General features: G+C 45.0%; 1 protein-coding gene across 2 annotated transcripts; it reads left to right on the top strand.

Moving 5' to 3' along the window:
• Window positions 1–94: 94 nt before the first annotated feature.
• ZNFX1 (zinc finger NFX1-type containing 1) lies at window positions 95–22,286 on the top strand. Of its 2 annotated transcripts, XM_036902024.2 has the most exons (15): window positions 95–475; window positions 1,770–1,929; window positions 2,443–2,549; window positions 4,905–6,716; window positions 7,434–7,565; window positions 8,849–8,997; window positions 9,621–9,770; window positions 11,362–11,476; window positions 13,083–13,336; window positions 14,829–14,968; window positions 15,916–16,070; window positions 16,469–16,614; window positions 17,407–17,517; window positions 17,851–17,946; window positions 18,795–22,286. In XM_036902024.2, the coding sequence occupies exons 3-15, from the start codon at window positions 2,489–2,491 to the stop codon at window positions 21,231–21,233; spliced, it is 5,760 nt and encodes a 1,919-aa protein (XP_036757919.1). In that variant the 5' UTR covers window positions 95–475; window positions 1,770–1,929; window positions 2,443–2,488; the 3' UTR covers window positions 21,234–22,286. The 2 variants fall into 2 exon arrangements, with proteins under 2 accessions (XP_036757919.1, XP_036757918.1); XM_036902023.2 differs by lacking the exon at window positions 1,770–1,929.
• Window positions 22,287–22,851: the final 565 nt, after the last annotated feature.

The following is a 22,851-nucleotide window of genomic DNA, read 5'->3' as shown; positions in this document are numbered from 1 at the left end:
GCCATTTAATGGTTGCCAAGGCCCTCTAGCCCCGCCCCCTTCCCGTACACTCTGGTTCTACAGCCCACCCGCCCTGTAGCTGTTGACACGCACCGGGGCGTCTGCTGGGTTTCCCTCCTCCGGAGGCAGCCGAGGCCTCCGCCCTATACGCTCCCCAACCGTAAGCCGCCTCCACCGGAGCCCGCCCGCCCTGCCGCTCCGGGTGGCTGAGGCGTCGACCTCCCGTCAGTCAGCCCGCCCCTACGAGGCCTGAGGGCGGGGACACCACTCGCGCCGGGGCCCGGTTCCCTCCCTCGCAGCCCGAGGTCCCCTCCTCCTCTTCCTCCTCACCGCCCGCCCGGCCCCTCGCTCCGCCCAGCGTCTGCGGGGAAGGGAAACCGAAAGTGCGCGGCGCCGGGCGGGGCCGCGGACCTACCTCGGGAGCCCGACCACCAGTCCACGACGGCGGCACTGCGAGCGAACGCGCCGGAGCCGAGTGAGTGGCCCCCGCCCCGCACCTGCTCCTGCCCGCTGCGAACCCCGGCCCGCGCCGCCCCGCCACTGCCGCCGCCCTCGGCGTCCCGGCAGCTGCTCAGCCCCTGGCGCCCCCCTTGCCCCGCGCCCGCGACCCCGGCACCTCCTGAGTCCTCGGCACCTCCAGTATCCCGACACCCCCTCAGCGCCCCTATCACCTCCTCAGTCCCCAGCACCTCCATCAGCCGTCCCAGGCCCACCGATCTCCGCCATCTCCTCCATCACCCACCCCAAAGCCTTCCATCACCACCTCTGCCCCATCTAGTTCTCCGTTCCCGATACTCACCCTCTCTCTGCCACAGCCATCCCCTTAAACTTACTCTGGCCTCACCTCCCATCACCTCCTTCATCCCCCATCTTCTACGAGGCACCCTCGGTACCGAGACTCCCCGTGCCTGTTTCCAGAGCCCCCGTCGCTTCAGCAGGCGCCCCTCCAGCTGAGCTCAGCCGCACTCTTTTCTGCCTGAGGCCCCCAGACCTCTTCAACACTCCCCCTCTCCGCGGCCACTTCGCACCTCAGTCTTGGGGTGGCACCTTCTTCACGCCACCACATAGCCTTGGCTCTCCGCTGACCCCATAATATTGCCGTCAGGATATGGTGGGCTCCCGGGAGGCAGTGACTCCGCCATCCTTTCTTCTGCCTTCTCAGGATCCTGGAACCTTCCTGCCGAAACCCAGCTCTGGCCTCTTGATCCAACCTCTTTCATTCCGCGCTGGCAATAACCCTTCTCTAATTTGATCCCTGAACCAGTTTAACTATCCCTAAATTTCTTCTTCTTTGCCGGCCTACTTAGGCCTTCATTCCTGAAAAACCCTCTCTAGTCTGCTTTTTTTCTTAGCATTTCCTGTTCCTCTTTGCTCCTCCTCTCCTTGCCTGTTTTCTCCCATTTCTTTATTCCCAGAAAATTTCTGAGTTTCTATTTTAGTATTTTCAACTATAGGAAGGAAGAATTTTCCCCTCAGGAGAATTTTCTTTTCGTTAAAAAAACAGACTGCACCATGAGAGCTCGGTTTGATAGCATGAGGGGAAAAGATTCACCCAAAATATTCCCAGCAGGAAGGAAAGGGACTCCTTTTGATGAGGATAAAAGCTATAACTTATATAATGCCAAATCTATTCAGTTTCCAGCTATGAATATTTTAAAACTCAGAGACAGTCTCAAAAATTCCTTTCCTGAGGACTCTGAGTCACCCACATTATGTTTATGAGCTGAACTGAGAAGTTCCCTTAAAGGGGCTTCCTCTTTCTCTTACAGGACCCGTAGAAAAAACAGAAGGAAGGGGCGACAGATTTCTTGCTGGTCCTAAAGAAACAGCATCCCTTAGATGCTAAGCCTCCTGGCTATTGAAACATGGCATTTCCTTCTCTTGATTGAGTGGAGCGGAGGGCTTAATCAGTTTGGCTGCATTCCAAAGGTAGGACAAGGAGTGACTGCTCACTAATTATTTACGAACTGTAGCATACTGTAAGCTATAGAGTACCATGTAATAGAAAGGCCGGATAGGGTGGTGAACACATGGCTTTTTGATTAACAAAGATGTACCTCTTTTGTCCTGGCAGCAGTGTTTGCTTTATAGGGAAGGAAAATGAAACCTAGCAACTGATTAAGTAACTTGGCTAAAGGCATAACCAAACAGTAATTTTGAATAGAAATTGATGACACTCCCTCTTCCCCAAGAAAGTGCAAGGATAATGGGGAGGAAGGGGGGAATTTGATCCTTTGACATCGCCTAAATTATGATTTTATGTTTTATATCATAGTTGGGCATTCGCAGAGTTTAGCACTTGTGCCTGTGATTCAAATATTTAACTCTTAGTTAACAAGATGTAGAGGCAGAAGGATTGGCTTGATGGTGTTTGGGTTTTTTTTCTGCTAGATGCTGTTGTTTTAAGAGCACTAATAACACTCAACATGTGCAAATTTCCAGATAACTGAAAGTAGCATGAACGTGGAGGAACTCAGATAACTTAAATATGGAGGACAGAAGACCTTGTCCAGACGCCAGGCCCAGGAATCACCATACTAACCACAGAGGTGAGCAAGATTTTCTATCTAAAGGGAAGGAAATTGAGTTCCCTAGGAATGAGCAGGCCTACAGAAGATTGACTGCATCTCTCAAGTAAAGAATGTCTTATTTCTTAGGTACAGCATAAATGACTGAAAAACAAACTGTCTGCCCTTCCCTTTCCTTAAGAGAGCTGATGAATGGTTGTAGTCAGTTGAGCAAAGATAGTGATAAGGTGTCCGAAATAGAATCACTCTGGTTTAGATTGAGCGGTGCTCTCCAATAGAAACACAATACAAGCCAAAAACATAATTTTTAATTTTCTTGTAGCATCATTAGAAAAAGCAAAAAGAAACAAGTAAAATCCATTTTAAAAATTTAATACTAATTTAATAAAGGGTAATACTTGTGCTATTTAAACCAACATATCCGAATAATACCACTAGGGCTTTAGTCATTTTAATGTTTTTATTATTCCAAATACTCAAGTTTTGTTGTGTTAAGATGTTAATATATATATATATATATATATATATATATAAATATAAAACTTTTTTATGAGATGTTTAACTTTTTTTGGTAATAAGTCTTCATAATTCCATATGTTATTTTACACATCTTAATTCAAACCAGCCACATTTAAGATGGTTAACAGTCACCTTCAGCTAGTGGCTATGTATTTGAGAGTGCATGTGTAGAGTTCTAGTTACCAAAGCAAAGTTAGTTCCAAAAGCATCATTACTACAGTGATTGTTCTCTTTTGTTTGCTTAGAACTTTCTAAAACAAAACAATCAAATAGACTCTTGCTTTTTCCCTAAGTTTACAACATGTCATCCAAGTTTTAGCTGTGGGACAAATGAGGAAGAAATGTAAAATCTTGTTTTACCAGCCCCGTGAATGTTGAAAGAGAAATGATACAATTTTCTATTCTCCCAAAACATTGAGTCTTTCAGTCAGGTCAAAATATTTAGAAAGTAGGACTTCATTCTGATAACTTGGGGGTTTGCAAACTAAATAAGACAGTAGCAATTACAAAAACTTAGTGTTCAAGTGGTACAGTATTAGTATTTTACCAAATATTTCTTTATGTTGTCACATTAAAATTTTCCATACAAGGGGCAAAACAAGGAAAAATGTTCATAAATGGATTTGGCATCTGATGTCATGAAATGGTATGATCATCTTGTGTGATACATATTTGAAACTTCCATAACATTTTTATGATCAAATCACCGTGTACAGTTTTATTTTGTTTTAAAAATCTCCAAGTCATTGTGCTAAGTTGGGTTAGCTCCAGAATCTCTTTTACAGGAAAGGTAAGTGAAAAAACTAGACTAGGACATGTTGGCCAAGGTCACTTACGAAATGTGTGGCAGATCCAGGAAGACAAGTTTGACTTCATCCAAAGGGTGATGTTAGCTTTTCTGTGTAAAAGATGTGTCTCCTCCATCTCCCAAAACCTTCTTGTCTGAGGGTTGGTAATAGATAATATTATGTGGATGAATTCATGCTGCAGAAAGGAGGAAAACTTGAATTTAAATTTTTAGTTTCTGAAACAGAACTAAGTTTCATTTTTCAGTTTCCTGAGATAAAACTTCAGTTTCATTTTTCAGTTTCCTTCACAATCTATTGGTTAGCTCAAAAACATCTTGGTAAAGGAAGCCCTGTCTTCCCTCTTTACCATCTGATGCTGGACAGAGTTCAAAAAGCATTTCTCTTTATAGTTTCATCCCACTTGATGCCTCTGGTTGCCTATGACATAATTGTTTAGTGGTAGAATCAATGGTCCTAGAAATCAACAGGGTATTCCCAGTAGAAAATTCTTACTAGTGCTACTAGTAATAACTAACATTGATGAAAGTTTTTTGTGTGTCAGGTACTATACTAAGCATTTGATAAACATTTAATCTTTACAACAACCCAGATATGAGGCTTAGAGAAATTACACAACTTGGCAACACAGTTATATAGTGAGGAAGTGCCCAGGCCAATATTTGAACCATGTCTGTTTGGCTCTGAAATTCATGCTTTGACTATTGTTTGGTACTGGCAAGAGACTAGAAGCAATGGACTGATCTTTTGACCCTCTGAAACAATCCCAGCTTGCAAGGATTAAATGAGATACTGCAATTGTTTGTTCTGTAGTATGTATTAGGCACTCAATGGATTTTCCCTTTTGCTCTTTTTGAAAACCTTTTCAGAATATAAATATAGCAACCATGATAATCTGTATTATGTGACTTGGTAGGAAACCTTTTTTCCTCTCCTAATAAAACCTAAACTCCTTAGTTGTTTTGGAAAATGAGGGAATATTCATTGTCGTTCTGTTGGATTTTCTTGTACCTTGATTTTTGTGCTTAGCCAGTATCTCCATTGTGTTTAGGGCCTATGGATAGAGAACTACCACCAAGAGCTAGAAATCAGTCCAATAACCCACCAGCCAATCCTTTCAGAGGAGGAGTTAACCAGCCAGGAAGGCAACCTAGGGCCAACAACCATCCTGTCCCTTACTGGCAAAGAGAAGAAAGGTTTGGAGCCATGGGCAGAAACCCACATCCAGGGAGGAGGAACCATGAGGGTAATACCAGTGATGAACCTAGAGGTCAAAGACATGGTAGTCAGAAGAATGATGCCAAGCAGAGAAATGGCAACCAGGAGGGAAGGAACCACAGACCACCATGGTCCGATGAAAATTTCCAGCAGTGGCGAACCCCCCACCAGAAGCCTTCAGAACAGTCACAGCAGGTGAAGAAACTCGGCTATAAGTTCCTAGAAAGTCTTCTGCAGAAAGATCCCTCTGAGGTGGTCATCACACTTGCCACAAGTGTAGGGTTGAAGGAACTCCTGTCTCATTCTTACATGAAATCCAACTTCCTTGAGCTCATTTGCCAGGTTCTTCGGAAGGCTTGCAGCTCCAAAATGGACCGCCAGAGCATTCTCCATGTCCTGGGCATATTGAAGAATTCCAAATTCCTCAAAGTCTGCCTGCCAACTTATGTGGTAGGGATGATCACCGAACCCATCCCTGATGTTAGAAACCAGTATCCAGAACACATTAGCAACATCATTTCCCTCCTCCAGGACCTCGTAAGCGTCTTCCCTGCCAGCTCTGTGCAGGAAACTTCCATGCTCATTTCTCTCTTGCCAGCTTCTCTTAATGCTTTGAGAGCCTCTGGTGTTGACATAGAAGAGGAGACAGAGAAGAGCCTGGAAAAGGTGCAGACCATCATTGAACATCTGCAGGAAAAGAGGCGAGAGGGCACTTTAAGAGTGGACACCTACACTCTAGTGCAGCCTGAGGCAGAAGGCCATATTGAGAACTACCGGACCATGCCCATTTACCCTACTTACAATGAAGTGCACTTGGATGAGAGACCATTCCTTCGCCCCAACATTATTTCTGGAAAATATGAAAGCACTGCTGTCTATCTGGATACCCATTTCCGACTACTGCGAGAGGATTTTGTCAGACCTCTACGAGAAGGCATTTTGGAACTTCTCCAAAGCTTTGAAGACCAAGGCCTGAGGAAGAGAAAGTTTGATGATATCCGAATCTACTTTGATACCCGGATTATCACCCCTGTGTGTTCATCATCAGGCATTGTCTACAAGGTGCAGTTTGACACAAAACCACTAAAGTTTGTTCGTTGGCAGAATTCCAAACGATTGCTCTATGGGTCCTTGGTGTGCATGTCCAAGGACAACTTTGAGACATTTCTTTTTGCCACTGTGTCTAACCGGGAGCAGGAAGATCTCTGCCGAGGGATTGTCCAGCTCTGCTTCAATGAGCAGAGCCAACAGCTTCTAGCAGAGGTCCAGCCCTCTGACTCTTTCCTCATGGTGGAAACAACAGCATACTTTGAGGCCTATAGGCATGTCCTAGAAGGACTCCAGGTGGTCCAAGAGGAAGATGTCCCCTTTCAGAGGAACATTGTGAAGTGTGACTCTCAGGTGAAGGAGCCAGTGTACTTGCTAATGGGGGGCAGATATGATTTCACTCCCTTAATAAAGAATCCTTCAGCCACTGGAGAATCTCTGAGGAATGCTGAGGGCTTGAGACGTCCCACAGTTAATGTCCTAGACCCCAGCCAGTGGCCCTCAAAAGAAGCCCTGGAGCTGGATGACTCCCAGATGGAAGCCTTGCAGTTTGCCCTCACAAGGGAGCTGGCTATTATTCAGGGACCTCCTGGAACAGGTAAGAATTTTTCAGAGTATATAACGTGCCCAATGAAATAGGCAAGGGAGGCTTGACTCTAGGTTTCTAGAATGTTTCAGTTAGAAACATTCCCAAGTAGCTGCTCATAGTGATTTTCCAGGGGGACCCATTGGTATGCATAGTATAGATCAAAGTCACAAAGTTAGAAATGACTGCTAATGGGTCAGATTTAGCAAGATGCATTACCTCAGCTTCATCAAAAGTTACACTAATTTGTTATTTTATATTGTTTAATAATAGCAATCTTGCCAAGCACCTTTTACATGCTTTACATAGTCATCCTCACAACAGTTGTGTGAGAGAGAGGATTATTTTTCCATACTAACAGAGAACTACCTCCAAGACACACTAAGTGAAAAAAAAGCAAGATGTAAAACAGTGAAAATAGTTGGCTACTATATGTATTAAAGAAAGGGGGAAGGCTAGAAAAATATATTTCATATTTACTTGTATATGCATAGACTGACTATCTCTGGAAAGTTACACAAGAAACTAGTAATACTGGTTGCTTCCAAAGAGGAACTGGATGACTGGGGGACCCAAGAGCAAGGGGCTTATCATAATATACTCATTTGTGCCCCTTGGATTTTAAACCATCTCAATGTGTTACCTTAACATTCTTAAAAATAATAGTTTGCTGTAAGTAATTAGGAAGTCTCTTAAGTTTTTTAACTCTCCTTTTTCCTTGTTTTCTAGGCAAAACCTATGTAGGTCTAAAAATTATTCAGGCCCTTCTAACCAATGAGCCTGTTTGGCAAATTAGCCTCCAGAAGTTCCCCATCTTGGTTGTGTGTTACACTAATCATGCTTTGGACCAGTTTCTGGAAGGTAATGTCCGTAGGCAAAATAGTTCTTTATCAGGAAGCTGCTGAACCAGCAGCAACTTCAGTAGCTCGCTATTGCTCTGTAAATGAAGTCAGTTGTCCTTAACCATCACCTCCAAGGCTGGCTGTGTTCTTCTCCAGCCTAACTCTGAACCTTGTCTCCTGCCTCTTCCCTTGTTCCCTGCTCCAGGAACACTCATTGTCTTCAATTCCGTGAATTCTTCCCCCTTCTCCCTTGGCCCATGCTGTTCCCCCTCCCTAGAAGGCCCCCTTTCTTTCCCTCTTTCCATCTTTATCCCAGCCGGCCTGGCTGGCTCCAACACCTTAGGTCTCTCCTTAAATCTCTCTTCAGGTGGACTTTCCCTCTTGCCTCCAGACAAGGTTAAGTATCTCCTTTTGTATTTTTTCTTCAGAAACTTAGCACATAATGTGATAACTTTTTGTATATGTCTGTGTCCTAGACTGTAAACACTGAGGGTCACTGCTGTTTCTGCTGTATTCACAGATCCTGGCACTACTAGGTGCTCAAAAGATACTAATTATATTAATAAATGAATAAGTATATGTCCTTTCTTTTGCTTAGAATACTATTTTCCATTCTATATCATCTTTTCACCTAGATTAAATCTTCCTTATTCTTGGAGTCTCAGTTTAAATATCAGATCCTCAAGAATTAGATTCTTACCCCTTACCCAAATTAGATAAGGTCCCCTGTTACATACTTACAGCATCAGGTACTTACAGTATTTACTGCATTTATTGCTAATGATAATAAATTATTTAATACACATCTTCTTTGCCAGACAGTGAGACAAGAGAACAAATTAAGAACTGAGTCTGTTTTGACATCTGTATCTTCAGAATTTTGCACATGCCTGGCACATCATAACAAGGCAATAAATAACTAGGGTGAATAATAGAGAACATTTACTAAGGGCTTACTTTGTGCTAGGCCCTACCTAGGGGCTAAAAGAATACTGTTATTTGTCCAGGCCATAGCCCTATCTAGAAAGTATTACTGGGTTTGAGTTACAGACAAACTGAGGCTCAAGTTAAGTAACTTGTCCCAGGTTATGTACCAATAAGGGAGCCAGGATGAGTTCCCAGTTCTTAAAGCCTGTTCTCTTAGCACCACACTTTACTGCTATGTAGGTCACATTTCTGGGACCTTCTTGTTCATTAATGGGGTAGATTTCTGTAAGGGACCAGCTGAGGTAACATCACAAGCACATCCAGCTCTCACCTGAGAGAACTCTCAACTCTATCATGCTTCACTTTGCTCTGTAGGCATCTACAAGTGTCAAACAACCAGCATCGTGCGGGTAGGAGGAAGGAGCAACAGTGAGATCCTGAGGCAGTTCACCCTGAGAGAGCTGAGGAACAAGCGGGAATTCCGCCGCAGCCTCCCCATGCACCTCCGAAGGGCCTACATGAGTGTGAGTCCTAGCTTTGGAATCTAAGGTCACTCAGGGAAATCAGACAAGATAGCAGTGGCTTTCTGCGGAGGCTGTCCAAGGAAGGTAGGGATGCTTGCAAAGCAGTGAAGGACTCAGGTTCCTTCCAGCCTTCCATCCTGCTAACCCCGTGGCGTGACTTTTGCCCTCATTAATCCAAGGTGGAGAGAAGACAAAAGGCACATCGCCCCTCTCTGCCCATGCCAAGACCTTAAGATTGCTTCCCTCAAACCACCCAGAGCACTTCTACCAACAGCCCACTGACCAGGGAAAGGTCATCTTCTAGCTGGGCAGCAATGTGCACAACCAAAACTCAGAGTTCTTGTTACTAAGGAGAAAAGAGAGACATCTCCACCGCAGTGTCCTTGGCCTGTTTTGCTGTTGTATTTGTTTCCTTGCTGGTGGTAGGAGGCTTTTAGATATTTTAGATACTAATCCTTTGGTTTTAAGACCACAGTAATGTGCTTGGGGAAATTGGTGACTGGTGTATGTATTTATTCTCCTCCTTGCTGTTCCTGTCTTAGCTTTGATTTCCCTCAAGGCAGAAACTGAGTTTGGGAGACGATGATACTTCCTTCTCATTTCTTTCCCTCTGTTCTTGGCAGATCGTGACACAAATGAAGGAGTCGGAGCAAGAGCTGCACGAAGGGGCCCAGACCCTGGAGTGCACCATGCGTGGGGTTCTGCGGGAACAGCACCTGGAGAAGTACATCTCCCCACAGCATTGGAAAAGCCTTATGAATGGGCCCGAACAGGTAGGGGTCATCTTGGAAGACAAAGGCATCTCTCTGCCTTGGTATTTGGAGGGAGCCTTTAACAAAATCAGTAGGCCAAAGCAGTAGCTGTTTGGTAATCTGATTCTGCCATAATGTGAAAAGTTCTTTTCATGAGGAGAGGCAGTTGAGTATACTGTTCAAGAACAAGACTCCGGAGACAGCTTGCTGGGTTTGAATCTGTCCGTTTCCTCTTTTATAGAGTGGAGATAATAATATTAAGTTGAACCACATGAAATTGCCAGGATCTGTAAATTTGACTTGCAAAAATGGCAGTTTCTTACAAATCAGCTTAATTCTTACAGGATTGTTATTTGGACAAACAAGTTAATATTTGTTTAATGTGTGCTGTAAGTGCTTGTTAAACGAAAGAAAATCATCACAAGGCAACCTAGAGAGCCTGGAAGTCACCAGACCTAAGTCGCACAGGCTAACCATGTGACTTGGGCCAGTGTAGTTCTCAGGTCCCTCAGCAGTCAAACAAGGATAATAATAATACTTGCCTTCAAAGGTGTTATAACAAGTAACTGACACAATCTCTGTAAAATGGCTGGCCAGGAAACCAGAGAAATGGTAGCTCTGATGACAGTGGGTTGGTGATTTCCAGGGTTATAAACCCAAAAGTCTTAAAGGTGTCAATTGGGTCCTATAAATGTCTGAAACAGGCTTAATGTGAGACATTAGGAAGTAGAGGGGATTGGAAAAGGTGTGGCAGCAGCCCATTTCCAGCCATTTGTTGCTATTCGGAATGCAAGCTCATTGCTGCTATAGCTCTTGATTTTGTCAAGACATGCAGGAAATACTTATTTCTAAAATTCTCTGCAAGCAAAAAAAAACTCTGTGCAAGCCATATTAAATGTTCCAGTTGCCAAAGAGTTACCAATTTGCAACCTATAAATTTTTTTTATCATTTATTTATTTTTTACTTATTTTTTTATTTTGGTATCATTACTATACAATTAGATGAGGAACATTACGTTTACTAGGCTCCCCCCTTCACCAAATTCCCCCCCACAACCCCCATTACAGTCACTGTCCATCAGCATAGTAAGATGCTGTAGAATCACTACTTGTCTTCTCTGTGTTGCACAGCCCTCCCTGCGCCTCCCCCCACATTATACATGCTAATCGTAATGCCCCCTTTCACCCCCCACTTATCCCCCTCCCTTCCCACCCATCCTCCCCAGTCCCTTTCCCTTTGGTAACTGTTAGTCCATTCTTGGGTTCTGTGAGTCTGCTGCTGTTCTGTTCCTTCAGTTTTTTCTTTGTTCTTATACTCCACAGATGAGTGAAATCATTTGGTACTTGTCTTTCTCTGCCTGGCTTATTTCACTGAGCATAATACCCTCTAGCTCCATCCATGTTGTTGCAAATGGTAGGATTTGTTTTCTTCTTATGGCTGAATAATATTCCATTGTGTATATGTACCCCATCTTCTTTATCCATTCATCTACTGATGGACGCTCAGGCAGCCTATAAATTTTAAGGGAATTACTTTTGATCCTTCGAAGAGATGTTTCCTTCACACTGGTTGCCATAAAAGTCTTATGGCTGATAATTCTTCTTTCCTCAGGATAGCGAATGGGTTTGCTTCCAGGGCTGGAAACACTCCATGATGCTGGAGTGGCTGGGTCTGGGTGTCAGTTCTTTCACCCAGAGTGTTGCTCCAGCAGGACCTGAAAATACAGGTAAGAAGTACATGTCTACTTAGAATCATATTTTAAGATGGAATATGGTAAAGACTTGAAGAGCAGGACTTAAAAGTAGTACCTAGAATATATAAAGAGCTATAACCAGTCAGAGAAAGACAAATTCATAGCTTAATAGGAAAACAGGTAAAAGACTTATAGCAAGCACACCACAAAACAGGAAATACTAATGGTCAGTGAACATTTGAAAAGTGCTCATTAGAAACAGAAGGAATTAAAACCCCAGGGAGACACTGTTATATACCCATCAGATTGGCAAAAATTAAAAAGTTTGATATAACTCTGCATTGATAAGAATGTGGAACAGTGGCAGTGAAATAAGTCAGGCAGAGAAAGAGAAGTACCAAATGATTTCCCTCATTTGTGGAGTATAACAACCAAGCAAAGCCAAAGGAACAAAACAGCAGCGGACTCAGACTCCAAGAAGGGACTAGCAGTTACTAAAGAGAAGGGGGTGGGGAGGGTGGGTGGGAAGGGAGGGAGGAGGGGCTTAAGGGGCATTATGATTAACACACACGGTGTAGGGGAGTCACGGGAAAGGCAATATAAGTATAGCACAGGGAAGACAAGTAGTGACTATAGCATCATCCTATGCTGAGGGACAGTGACTGCAGTGGGGTGTGTGTGGCGGACTTGATAATATGGGTGAAGGTAGTAACCACAATGTTGCTCATGTGAAACCTTCATAAGAATGTATATCAGTGATATCTTAAAAAAAAGAAGAAAGATTTAATTTTGGGAAATCTAGGGGAAAAAAAGAATGTGAAACAGTGGGAACTCTTAATATGCTGCTAGTGAGGTTACCAACTGCCACACACAATTAATGATGATAGAAGAACAGAGCTCAAATGTCCATCAACATTTGTACAGTGGGTGGATCAATTACAGTCTATTCAGACTGTATAGGAAAATACAGTGTGATTCCATTTATATAAAGAGTTCAAAGTCAAAACTAGGGAATATGTTGTTTTATATATGTGGTAAAGCTTTTTTTTTTTTGAATGGGAGGAATGAGTAACATAAAACTTAGGTTAGAAGGGCCCACAAGGATCTCTGGCAACTTGCTGCACTGATGGACAGTGCCTGCATTGGGGTGTTGGTGGGGACTTGATAATATGGGTGAATGTAGTAACCACATTGTTTTTTCATGTGAAACCTTCATAAGAGTGTAAATCAATCATACCTTAATAAAAAAGTAAAAAACAAAACAAAACAGAAGGGCCCACAAAGGTCTTAAAATAAATTGATAATTTTCTGCTTAAATTGGTTGGGAAGTCATAGATACTCATTTTTCATATTTTTATCCTTTAAATCTCACATTTATGTTGTATATTCTTTGTGTATTTGACACAAATAAACCTCTTAAAAAGGCATACATTGATATGCTTTTTTAAATGTAACAAAAAACTATATAAGGAAACTTATTCCCCTGATTCATTGCTTCCAGTCTCCCTCCCCAGAGGATAACCTCTTAACCACTTAGACTCCTGAGAATGTCTTCTTGCATCTGAGCTCTTATAGGCGCCTTCTTTCATCCTCTGACTTCAAGAGTCTCCATCCCATCTTGCCTGATTTCCTCTCTTAGTCCAGGCAGAAGGAGAAGAGGAGCAGGAAGAAGGAGAAGAGGAGGGTTCGCTGATCGAGATCGCAGAGGAGGCTGACCTGATTCAAGCGGACCGAGTGATTGAGGAGGAGGAGGAGGTGGTGAGGCCCCGGCGGCGGAAAAAGGAGGAGAGTGGGGCAGTCCAGGAGTTGGCTAAAGTGCTTCTGGCCATGAGGCTAGACAACTATGGCCCTGGAACAGCAGCGGGGCAGGAACAAGCCACAGGAGAGTGGGAGGTAAGCTCACTTCCTCGTGGCCCCTGAAAGCCTTGACAGAGTGGGAAATGGGGATTCAGTTATTACTGCCAAGTGGAGGGGCTAGACTTCCTGAAACGGGCCTGGGACCATGTGTTCTGACCTGAACTGCAGCTCTTATTTTTGCCCACTTCTGTTACCGCAGTATATTTACCTCATCTTCACAGTTAGCATAATTTATCCATTTTACAACCTAACCCTGGTATAAGGTGGGTCCAATTCCCAATAGTCTAAAATCGGCATTTCAGAGGGGCCTTGGTAAGAAATTGGTAAGACAGGAGCAGGTAGCAGTGTTTCTCTTGAACTTTTAGAAAAGTGCAGCACATGTGAGTCAGGTCAGAAACTTATGGTCTCAGTGCTCAGTGCTTGTACGGATGTTACCTTCTCCACTACAAATAAGTATGTAAATATGTATAACGATTTTAGAGGATTCAAGCTATACAGAATGAAGCAGTCCATGCAGATGGGGTGAAATACTCATCCTTCATTCACCCTGGAATTAGCTTTTTCTCTTAAAGCCAGAGTATTTGAATGCCCAGCCTTTCCCTCTGTGTCTTACTTTGGTAGAACCCAGTGGTCCTCAGAATTTACCATGCATTACTGTGACAGTAGAGGGCTGGATACTAAAAGTAACATTTTCTGAACCCCACTGATTTAAGGGACTTTGAAGGGCAACTTTGCCTGGAAGCAATTTTCACCAATCTGCTGGCTTTGGACCTGGTCTCCTAGTTGAGATCAGTATTACTATATGTGATGGACAGAGTCTGATCCCAATACTAGAAGCATGGATTGGGCAAATCTCTGGCCCCTGGCCTCAGGAGGAATTGGTTTGTTTGGTTTTGATTTGGAGGCAGGTCCATAATACTGTGACATACATCTTGTGTGCTTCCTTCTAAAGGCTCACAGCCTCAGACTCAGTGACAGAGTCAGGGGAGGGCACTTGCTCCTAAATGGTGCCTTTTACCTACTCATTAAAGGTACTAGCTTGATATGTTGGCATTAAGACAGTCTTAGCAGGCACTGTACATCATTCATCAAAAGAGGGTCACCTCCACTCCTTTGATGATACACAAGTTTTAGGAATGAGAAGTAGACTGTGGTCAGTGATAAGTAGTGCCAGCGCTTAGCTCAGTGCTTTCTGTGCATTTACTCCTTCAGCCAGTCTAGCAATCTGTGAAGAGGTACTGTTACTGTTCTCATTTTATAGAAGGTGATTCTGAGGCATACAGAGGTTCAGCAACTTACTCTAGGTCCCACACCCCTTAAGAGGTTTATGGGGCTTTGAACCCAGGCAGACTGGCTCACAGCCCTTTTGAGCCACTCTGCAATGGCATATCTGTTAGGAGGGTGCGAGACACTTGAAAATGTTTATCAGAGGTGACAGTCCCTTTTTTGATGTGCTCTGGCCCCCACCTCAGGTATAGAACTGGGCCTGCCTCTGTCTCATGCCCCTGGCTATTATTAATGTCTACAGACCCAGCGCAGCCAGAAAAAGAAAATGAAGAAGAAAGTGAAGGTTGAGCTTCGCAAACTGAACACCATAACTGAGGCCGAGGCCAATGAAATCCAGGACGTTTGGCAGCTAGACTTGAATTCCCGCTGGCAGCTTTATAGGTATTGTGCCTACCCCCTACCCAACTCCTGGTTAGTCCGTGTAATTTTCCTGGAGGGTCCCTTTTCTGTTCCTAAAACATAACCCCCACAGATCTTCAACAGTGTTCACTAAAGATTGCGCACCCTCACTGAGCTGCTTGCTAGGGATGCAGCCTAGAAAGGAGTCTATGGGGGGGACAAATCAGTTAATTACATAAATAAAAGGTTACAAATGGGCATAAACACTAAGAAAGAAAAGAGCAAGGAGTGTTAAGGATATTAACCTGGGATCTGAGCTGGTCTTAAGTATCCATGAAAATGACATGGGAGGCAAGATTTGAAAGATGAATAGGCATTCACAATGCCAGTAGGGAAGGAGAGCAAATGAGAGTGTGGGCACCACATAGGTAAAGTCCTTGAGATGAAAAGGAGCGAGTCTGTTTCAGAAATTGAACTGTGGCTGAGAGAGAGGAATGGAAAGTGAGGTCAGGGAGGTGGGCAGGGGCTAGACTGCAGGGCCTCAGAGCTAAGGTGTGAGGAGTGTGGATTCTATCTGAAGAATCTCACAAGGCCACTGGAAGTTTTACAGCAGAGTAGTGACTAGATCTATTTTACTGTAAGATAAGACTGGACAATTAGGGGAGGTGGAGGCTACCTAGGCAGGCATAGGGCAGAGAGAATTTGTGAGACATTCTTGAAGCTTTTGAAGTCCCCTACTCTCTTCCCAATAATTAACCTCTGTTCCTCCTTAGCTCATGACCACTTAGATACATCTCTTTGCACACCTTTTTGTTGGGCATTTTGGACTCTTGGATCCCTGCACAACTGGGTCTCTCCTCCCTCTCCCTATGGCCAGTAAGCTCCTCGGTGGTCTAGGTTTACTTACTGCATAGGGCACACTGAAGGGAGTTCCTCCACCTTCTTAAAGAACACATAGCTTCCTCTGCCTGGTTCTTCACATTCTCCAGGCTGTGGCTACAGATGTACCAGGCCGACACCCGGCGAAAGATCCTCAGCTATGAGCGCCAGTACCACACATCAGCAGAGAGAATGGCTGAACTGAGACTCCAAGAAGACCTGCACATCCTGAAAGATGCCCAAGTCGTAGGAATGACAACCACAGGTAAGACAACACGGGGACATTTACCTGCTCCAGCTGTTCACTCCTGCTGCCAAGCTCCTATCAGATTATCTAGGACAGATACAGAGAAGCTTCTTCAGTAAGTTAAAGGAAAATGCCATGAAGAGCTATTGAAAGCAAGCTGTGTTTAGAGAACTGTTGGTGAAATTCAGCCACTTGCTCCTGTTGTGTTGGAACCCCAACAATGGCCAAAATGAGTGTGGTGTTCTAGAGACCACCCAGCAGCACTCATTTTCTCATTCAGTGGTCACCATAGCCTTGGGTGAATGTGAGATCTTGGTTCTCACAGACCCAGGTCCAGGAGCCCCTGACCCAGAAGTCCTATGGCCTGGTGGGTCCAGTGCATCAGCTCAGAGGAGCCTTTTGTCTCTTGACTCAAGGTGCAGCCAAGTATCGCCAGATCTTGCAGAAGGTGGAACCTCGGATTGTTATCGTGGAAGAGGCTGCTGAAGTCCTAGAGGCCCACACAATTGCCACATTGAGCAAAGCTTGCCAGCACCTCATTCTGATTGGGGACCACCAACAGGTAGGACAGGATCCCCTGGACGATGGGCTAGTTCTTTGGGCAGTGGAATCAGATAAGAAGTCCTTGGGCTCTCTGCTTTATCATCCCTAAATTTATTAATGGCTTTCTGTGATTTCTCTTTTCTTCACCTCCCACGTTCAATCTAAAAGCAAGTCCTCTTAGATTTGGGGTGTATTTTAAAGGTAGCATCCATTTCATCTGTTCGCTCTGCTTCTTTACTGATCCACCATGCTTTTTAAGTGGACTATTACAACAGCATGCTCTCTGTCCCCCTGCTTTTATTTTGCATTCTCTAATCCATTCTTCATAATGGATTAGCCAAAGTGAACTAAAAAAGAAAACTAAACCAGATCATATCACTCCACATTCCCATTGCACTTAATATAGAAGTCAAACTTCCTAAAGTGGCCTGCCAAGGCAGATACTCTCAGGGTTCAGTCTCCTTCTCTGACTTCACCTCATACCACTATCTCATTTGCTCACTGTGTGCCCACCCCTGTTCTTCCTGCTCCCCCCCACTGCTTGCTTTTCAAATGATTGGCAACTTCCTCCATGCTGGCGTCAACTCGCATGTCACTCTTCTGTCTAAAGAAGCCTCACCCCTGGACACTTAGTCACATCACCCCATTTGTTACCTTCAGGGCCCTTTTTGCTCTTTATCCTTAGCCTCTCAGCTCCCAGAGCAATACCCGGCACACAGAAGGCACTTGGAAAACATTTGATGGGTGGGTGGGTGAGTGGATAGTTAAAATACGTTTTCAGTAGAGTCCTCAGACATGTTTCTCTTTTCAGCTGCGCCCCAGTGCCAACGTGTATGATCTGGCCAAGAATTTCCATCTGGAGGTGTCCCTCTTTGAACGGCTGGTGAAAGTAAACATTCCCTTTGTCCGTTTGAATTACCAGGTGAGAAGCTGGGCCTCTGTTATTCCCACATGTCCAGGAGAAGGTTCCTGGGAGCCTGCCAGCTGCCAGCCAGGAAGATCTCATAAGAATAAAACTGGCTTAGTAATGAAATGGTTCTGTCAGATTAATTTTGTTTTCTGTTTTAAAATATCACAAGATCACCCTGTGTTGAGTTTGTGTTGGACTAAAGAGCCATTTACATTCTGCTCTTTTCATCCTGTTATTCTTTTCAAGTGCCTCCCCAGATTTTCCACCATTCAGCATCCTGGTCTTTAGAAAACTGTCAATTTATTCTGTGCCCCTGTTTCTAATGACATTCATGTCTTGTTTTAGCACCGTATGTGCCCTGAAATTGCCCGGCTTTTGACGCCACACATTTACCAGGATCTAGAAAATCATCCCTCTGTTCTCAAATATGAGAAGATTAAGGTAAGTGTTTCCCACCAGTTCTTCCTCTGATGCTGTCAGCAACCTGGGAAGCTGTATTTTCCTCGGAATTAAAAAAGGGCCTTCAGAAGAGATAGAGCCAACATTTTTTAAAAAGATGGTTAATAAGAGGAGGAATAACTACATTGATGGACAGTGACTGCGGTAGGGTATGTGGTAGGGACTTGATACTGGGGGGAATCTAGTAACCAGAGTGCTGCTCATGTGATTGTATATTAATGATACCAAAATAAATAAGTAAAAATTAAAATTAATTAAATGACCTGTTTTGTGCCACAGAAAAAAATAATAAGAGGAAGAATAGTATAGCACTTGAGAATATAGAACTGGGTTTTTGAGTCCTGTCTGCCATTTAGTAGCTCTGTAATCTTTTAGCAAATTGTACTCCAGTTCTGAGTGTCAGGGTGTTCCGTACAGTGAGAATAACAGGAGCTGCCTTGCTCCGTTCTTGTATTGAAGGAGATGATGTGTATAAAGCAGTCAGCCCAGTGGAGTACTTGTAAGTTGTAAGTTGGCTGCTCTCTCGTCACCTTCATCATCATAGCCTGTTCCCTGGACCGGAATGGTTGGATTATGGATGGCTCTTACAAGTATTAATATCAAACAAATGCCTTGAAAACCAAAATAGTTAAGTTCTTTATCCATGTGATTATTTGCCATGGCCCCAAAACAAAGCACATGGTGACTGACTAACTTTTTGTATAGCAGCATATACAAAAGGCCTTCCAAGCTCCCTCCCTGGAACAGGTTAGTGGCCAACACATATGAAGATAGGAAGAAAAAACTGCCATGAATGGATTTTCTAACATGTCACTTCTTTTCCTTTCCAGGGGGTCTCTTCCAACCTTTTCTTTGTAGAACACAACTTTCCCGAACAGGAAATCCAAGAAGGCAAAAGCCACCAGAACCAGCATGAGGCTCGCTTTGTGGTAGAGCTGTGTAAGTACTTCCTGTGCCAGGAGTACCTGCCGTCCCAGATCACCATCCTCACCACCTACACTGGGCAGCTCTTCTGCCTGCGCAAGCTCATGCCTGCTAAGACATTTGCTGGTGTCAAGGTCCATGTGGTGGACAAATACCAAGGGGAAGAGAATGATATCATCCTTCTCTCACTAGTGCGGAGTAACCAGGAAGGCAAGGCAGGTTTCCTCCAAATACCCAATCGCATCTGTGTGGCCTTGTCCCGCGCCAAGAAGGGAATGTACTGCATTGGAAACATGCAGATGCTGGCCAAAGTGCCTTTGTGGAGCAAGATCATCCACACTCTTCGAGAGAACAATCAAATTGGCCACACACTCCAGCTCTGCTGCCAGAACCACCCTGATACTCACACCTTAGTATCCAAAGCTTCTGACTTCCAGAAAGTTCCCGAAGGAGGCTGCAGCCTACCCTGTGAGTTCCGGCTGGGCTGCGGGCATGTTTGCACTCGTGCCTGCCACCCCTATGACTCCTCGCACAAGGAATTCCAGTGTATGAAGCCATGCCAAAAGGTCATCTGCCAGGATGGGCACCGGTGCCCCCTCGTTTGCTACCAGGAGTGTCAGCCTTGTCAGGTGAAGGTATGCAAAATCATTCCCCGCTGTGGCCATCAACAAATGGTTCCTTGTTCCATGTCTGAGTCAGACTTCTGCTGCCAAGAGCCTTGTCCCAAGGTCCTGAAATGTGGACACAGGTGCAGCCACCCATGTGGTGAGGACTGTGTACAGTTGTGTTCAGAAATGGTCACCGTAAAACTCAAGTGTGGGCACAACCAGCAGGTGAAATGTGGTCATGTGGAAGACCTCATGTATGGCCTGCCAGTCAAGTGCACTACTAAGTGTGGCACCATCTTGGACTGTGGGCATCCTTGCCCTGGCTCCTGCCACAGCTGCTTTGAAGGGCGCTTCCATGAGCGCTGTCAGCAGCCCTGTAAGCGCCTGCTCATCTGCTCACACAAGTGCCAGGAGCCATGCATTGGTGAATGCCCACCCTGCCAGCGAACCTGCCAGAATCGCTGCGTCCACAGCCAGTGCAAGAAGAAGTGTGGAGAACTGTGCAGCCCATGTGTTGAACCCTGTGTCTGGCGCTGCCAGCACTACCAGTGTACCAAACTCTGCTGTGAGCCCTGCGACCGACCCCCATGCTACGTGCCTTGTACTAAGCTGCTGGCTTGCGGCCACCCCTGCATTGGTTTGTGTGGGGAACCATGCCCCAAGAAGTGCCGTGTCTGCCACCAGGAAGAAGTCACTCAAATCTTCTTTGGCTTTGAGGATGAGCCTGATGCCCGCTTTGTGCAGCTAGAAGACTGCAGCCACATCTTTGAGGTGCAAGCCCTGGACCGCTACATGAATGAGAAGGATGATGAAATTGCTATCAAGTTGAAAGTCTGCCCTATCTGCCAGGTGCCCATCCGCAAAAACCTGAGATATGGAACCAGCATCAAACAGCGGCTGGAGGAGATTGAAATCGTCAAGGAAAAAATCCAGGGCTCAGCAGTGGAAATCGCAAGCAGCCAGGAATGGCTTAAGGCCTTACTGGAGAGCCAGAGCCTCCTCTACCAGGTGCTTCCTGAAGACTTCCTGATGTTGAAGGAGAAGCTGACCCAGAAAAATCTGTCAGTGAAGGACCTGGGCCTTGTTGAGAATTACATCAACTTTTATGGCCACTTAGCTGGCCTGTGGGAATCCTTGGAAAAGGTGTGTGTCTTAGAACAAAAGAGAGTGAGGACTCGACTAGAGCAGGTCCATGAGTGGCTAGCCAAGAAGCGTTTGAGCTTCACCAGCCAGGAATTGGATGACCTCCGAAGTGAAATCCAGAGGCTCACATACCTGGTGAACCTCCTGGCCCGCTGCAAGATAGCAGAGGGGAAAGTGAGGGGTAGCATAGCAGAAGAGGTCTACAGTGTCCGAAGGATCCTGGAGGGAACGAGTAAATTCACCCAGGAGGATGAGCAGCTTGTGCAGAAAAAGATGGAAGCTCTGAAAACCACCCTACCCTGCTCTGGCCTGGGTATCTCAGAGGAAGAACGAGTGCAGATAGTCAAGGCCATGGGTTTTCCTCGTGGCCACTGGTTCAAGTGCCCCAATGGCCACATCTACGTGATCAGCGATTGTGGGGGAGCCATGCAGAGAGGCACATGTCCCGACTGTAAGGAGGTGATTGGAGGCATGAATCATACTCTAGAAAGTAGCAACCAGCTTGCTTCTGAGATGGATGGAGCACAGCATGCTGCCTGGTCTGACACAGCTAATAACCTGATGAACTTTGAGGAGATCCAGAGGATGATGTAGGAAGATGGCGCACCGCTGCCTTTTGCCCAGCCACCACATGGCTGTGGTCAGCTCCCTTATGTAGGAACCGAAGTTTGTTTTTTATTATTATCCTTTAGTCTTAGCACCTATTTAAGGATCCACTTTTAGGGCTGCCCACATTTGTTTCTAGATTTACCCCTGCGCTAGAATAAGCACTTTACCTCCAGAACTCATAGCTGATTTAACAGATTTCTCTTCTTTCTCCTGCATTAGTGGACACACTCCCTGGAGCATGTTTGGGGCTTCCACCTAGGGCTACCTAGTGGTATCTCTGGGTCCTGACTCAGTCAGATGTTTTTTCTACAGTGCTCCCGGGTAGGATATGAGCTCATTGAAACACTCATTCTAATTTCCAGGCCCTAACTTGCAGACTAACTTTCATTCTAATAAGAGAGGCCCAGAGGGGATATTTATGAACCAGTTTCCCTTCAAGGAGCACAAGAATCCCTCCTGCCCTCCTCAGGCCCCCTCATTCCTGGAGATGGAGGCCTGGGTGAAGACAAAGACTCCACTGACCAATCCCGACCTACTTGTCACTGAGTAGGAAAAGTGTGACTGTCCCCAGCTGAGGGCTCATGAAGCAGGCCTGGGCTAACGCGAGTTATCCTGTTGTGTGCATTACCTGTGACTTGCACTTTGGGATGGTAACGGTTTTTTTGCTTGCAGTAGGAGAGGTTCAGTAACAGTACCAGTTCCCTGGGGCCCTGAATGGAACTAAACTCACATTTGGTACCAGCAGCACCTATCCAAAGTGTGACCCTTTGCCCCAACACCCTCTTGCATCTTTTGCCTGGGTAGGGTTAGCATGCCAGCAGCTTCTGCAGGCCCCAAACCCATGCCAGAAGCCAGCCCCCAGGCCTGCTGCCTACATACATACATACCCCTTCAGTCCAATGTTCCCTAGACACTTAGGCATCTCAGGTCTTTCTAATGTCTGCAAGAAAAACTTCCCTTTCCTATGTATGTATTTCCTTTTTTGTCTACTATGCACTTTAGCCTATAAAGCCAATTAATAAAAACTGATTGAGAAAATCAGTGGCCCATATTTGTCCTCAACTGTTAAAAAGAAGCTCAGGCAGCTTGAGGCAGGATGGGGATGGAAGCACCAACTACAAGGCCATTCTTTCGTTCTGGGATGGGGCTTTTACTTAGCTGGTGTGTCATTTTCACTCATGGCAGAAGCTTCAACCTATACTAAAGGGCAAATCAAGTTCCCTTCCCCAGAGCAATGCTGTTAACAGGTACTTGAGTCTTCCCAGAGATAATCTAGGCACATGCAACACACAGCCCTTAAAAAAGAAAAAAGTACAAGTTATGCACTTGGCTTTTAGCCTAACAACTAGCTTGTGGGTCCTTCTGGAAGCACATACAGTGGGTACTTCATCATGCAGGTGTGCCATTATTTACTGAAATGGATCCCTCTGTTGGTCATGGTTAGGTACAACCTAAATGAATAGCTTTGAACACACCCTTTAATGTCAAGGTTACATGCTACTGGGTAACTATAAGAATTTTTGAGCTGGGGTGGAGCGTCTGTACTCCTTGCAGTTATATATGACCTAAACCACAAACAAACAGTTTTCTTAAGGAGTGGCCC

The sequence above is a fragment of the Manis pentadactyla genome, chromosome 5, assembly GCF_030020395.1.
Source record: "Manis pentadactyla isolate mManPen7 chromosome 5, mManPen7.hap1, whole genome shotgun sequence".
In the NCBI taxonomy this organism is placed as follows: Eukaryota; Metazoa; Chordata; class Mammalia; order Pholidota; family Manidae; genus Manis; species Manis pentadactyla.
Note: the sequence above shows the minus strand (reverse complement) of the source record. Positions and strands in the feature narration are given on the sequence as shown.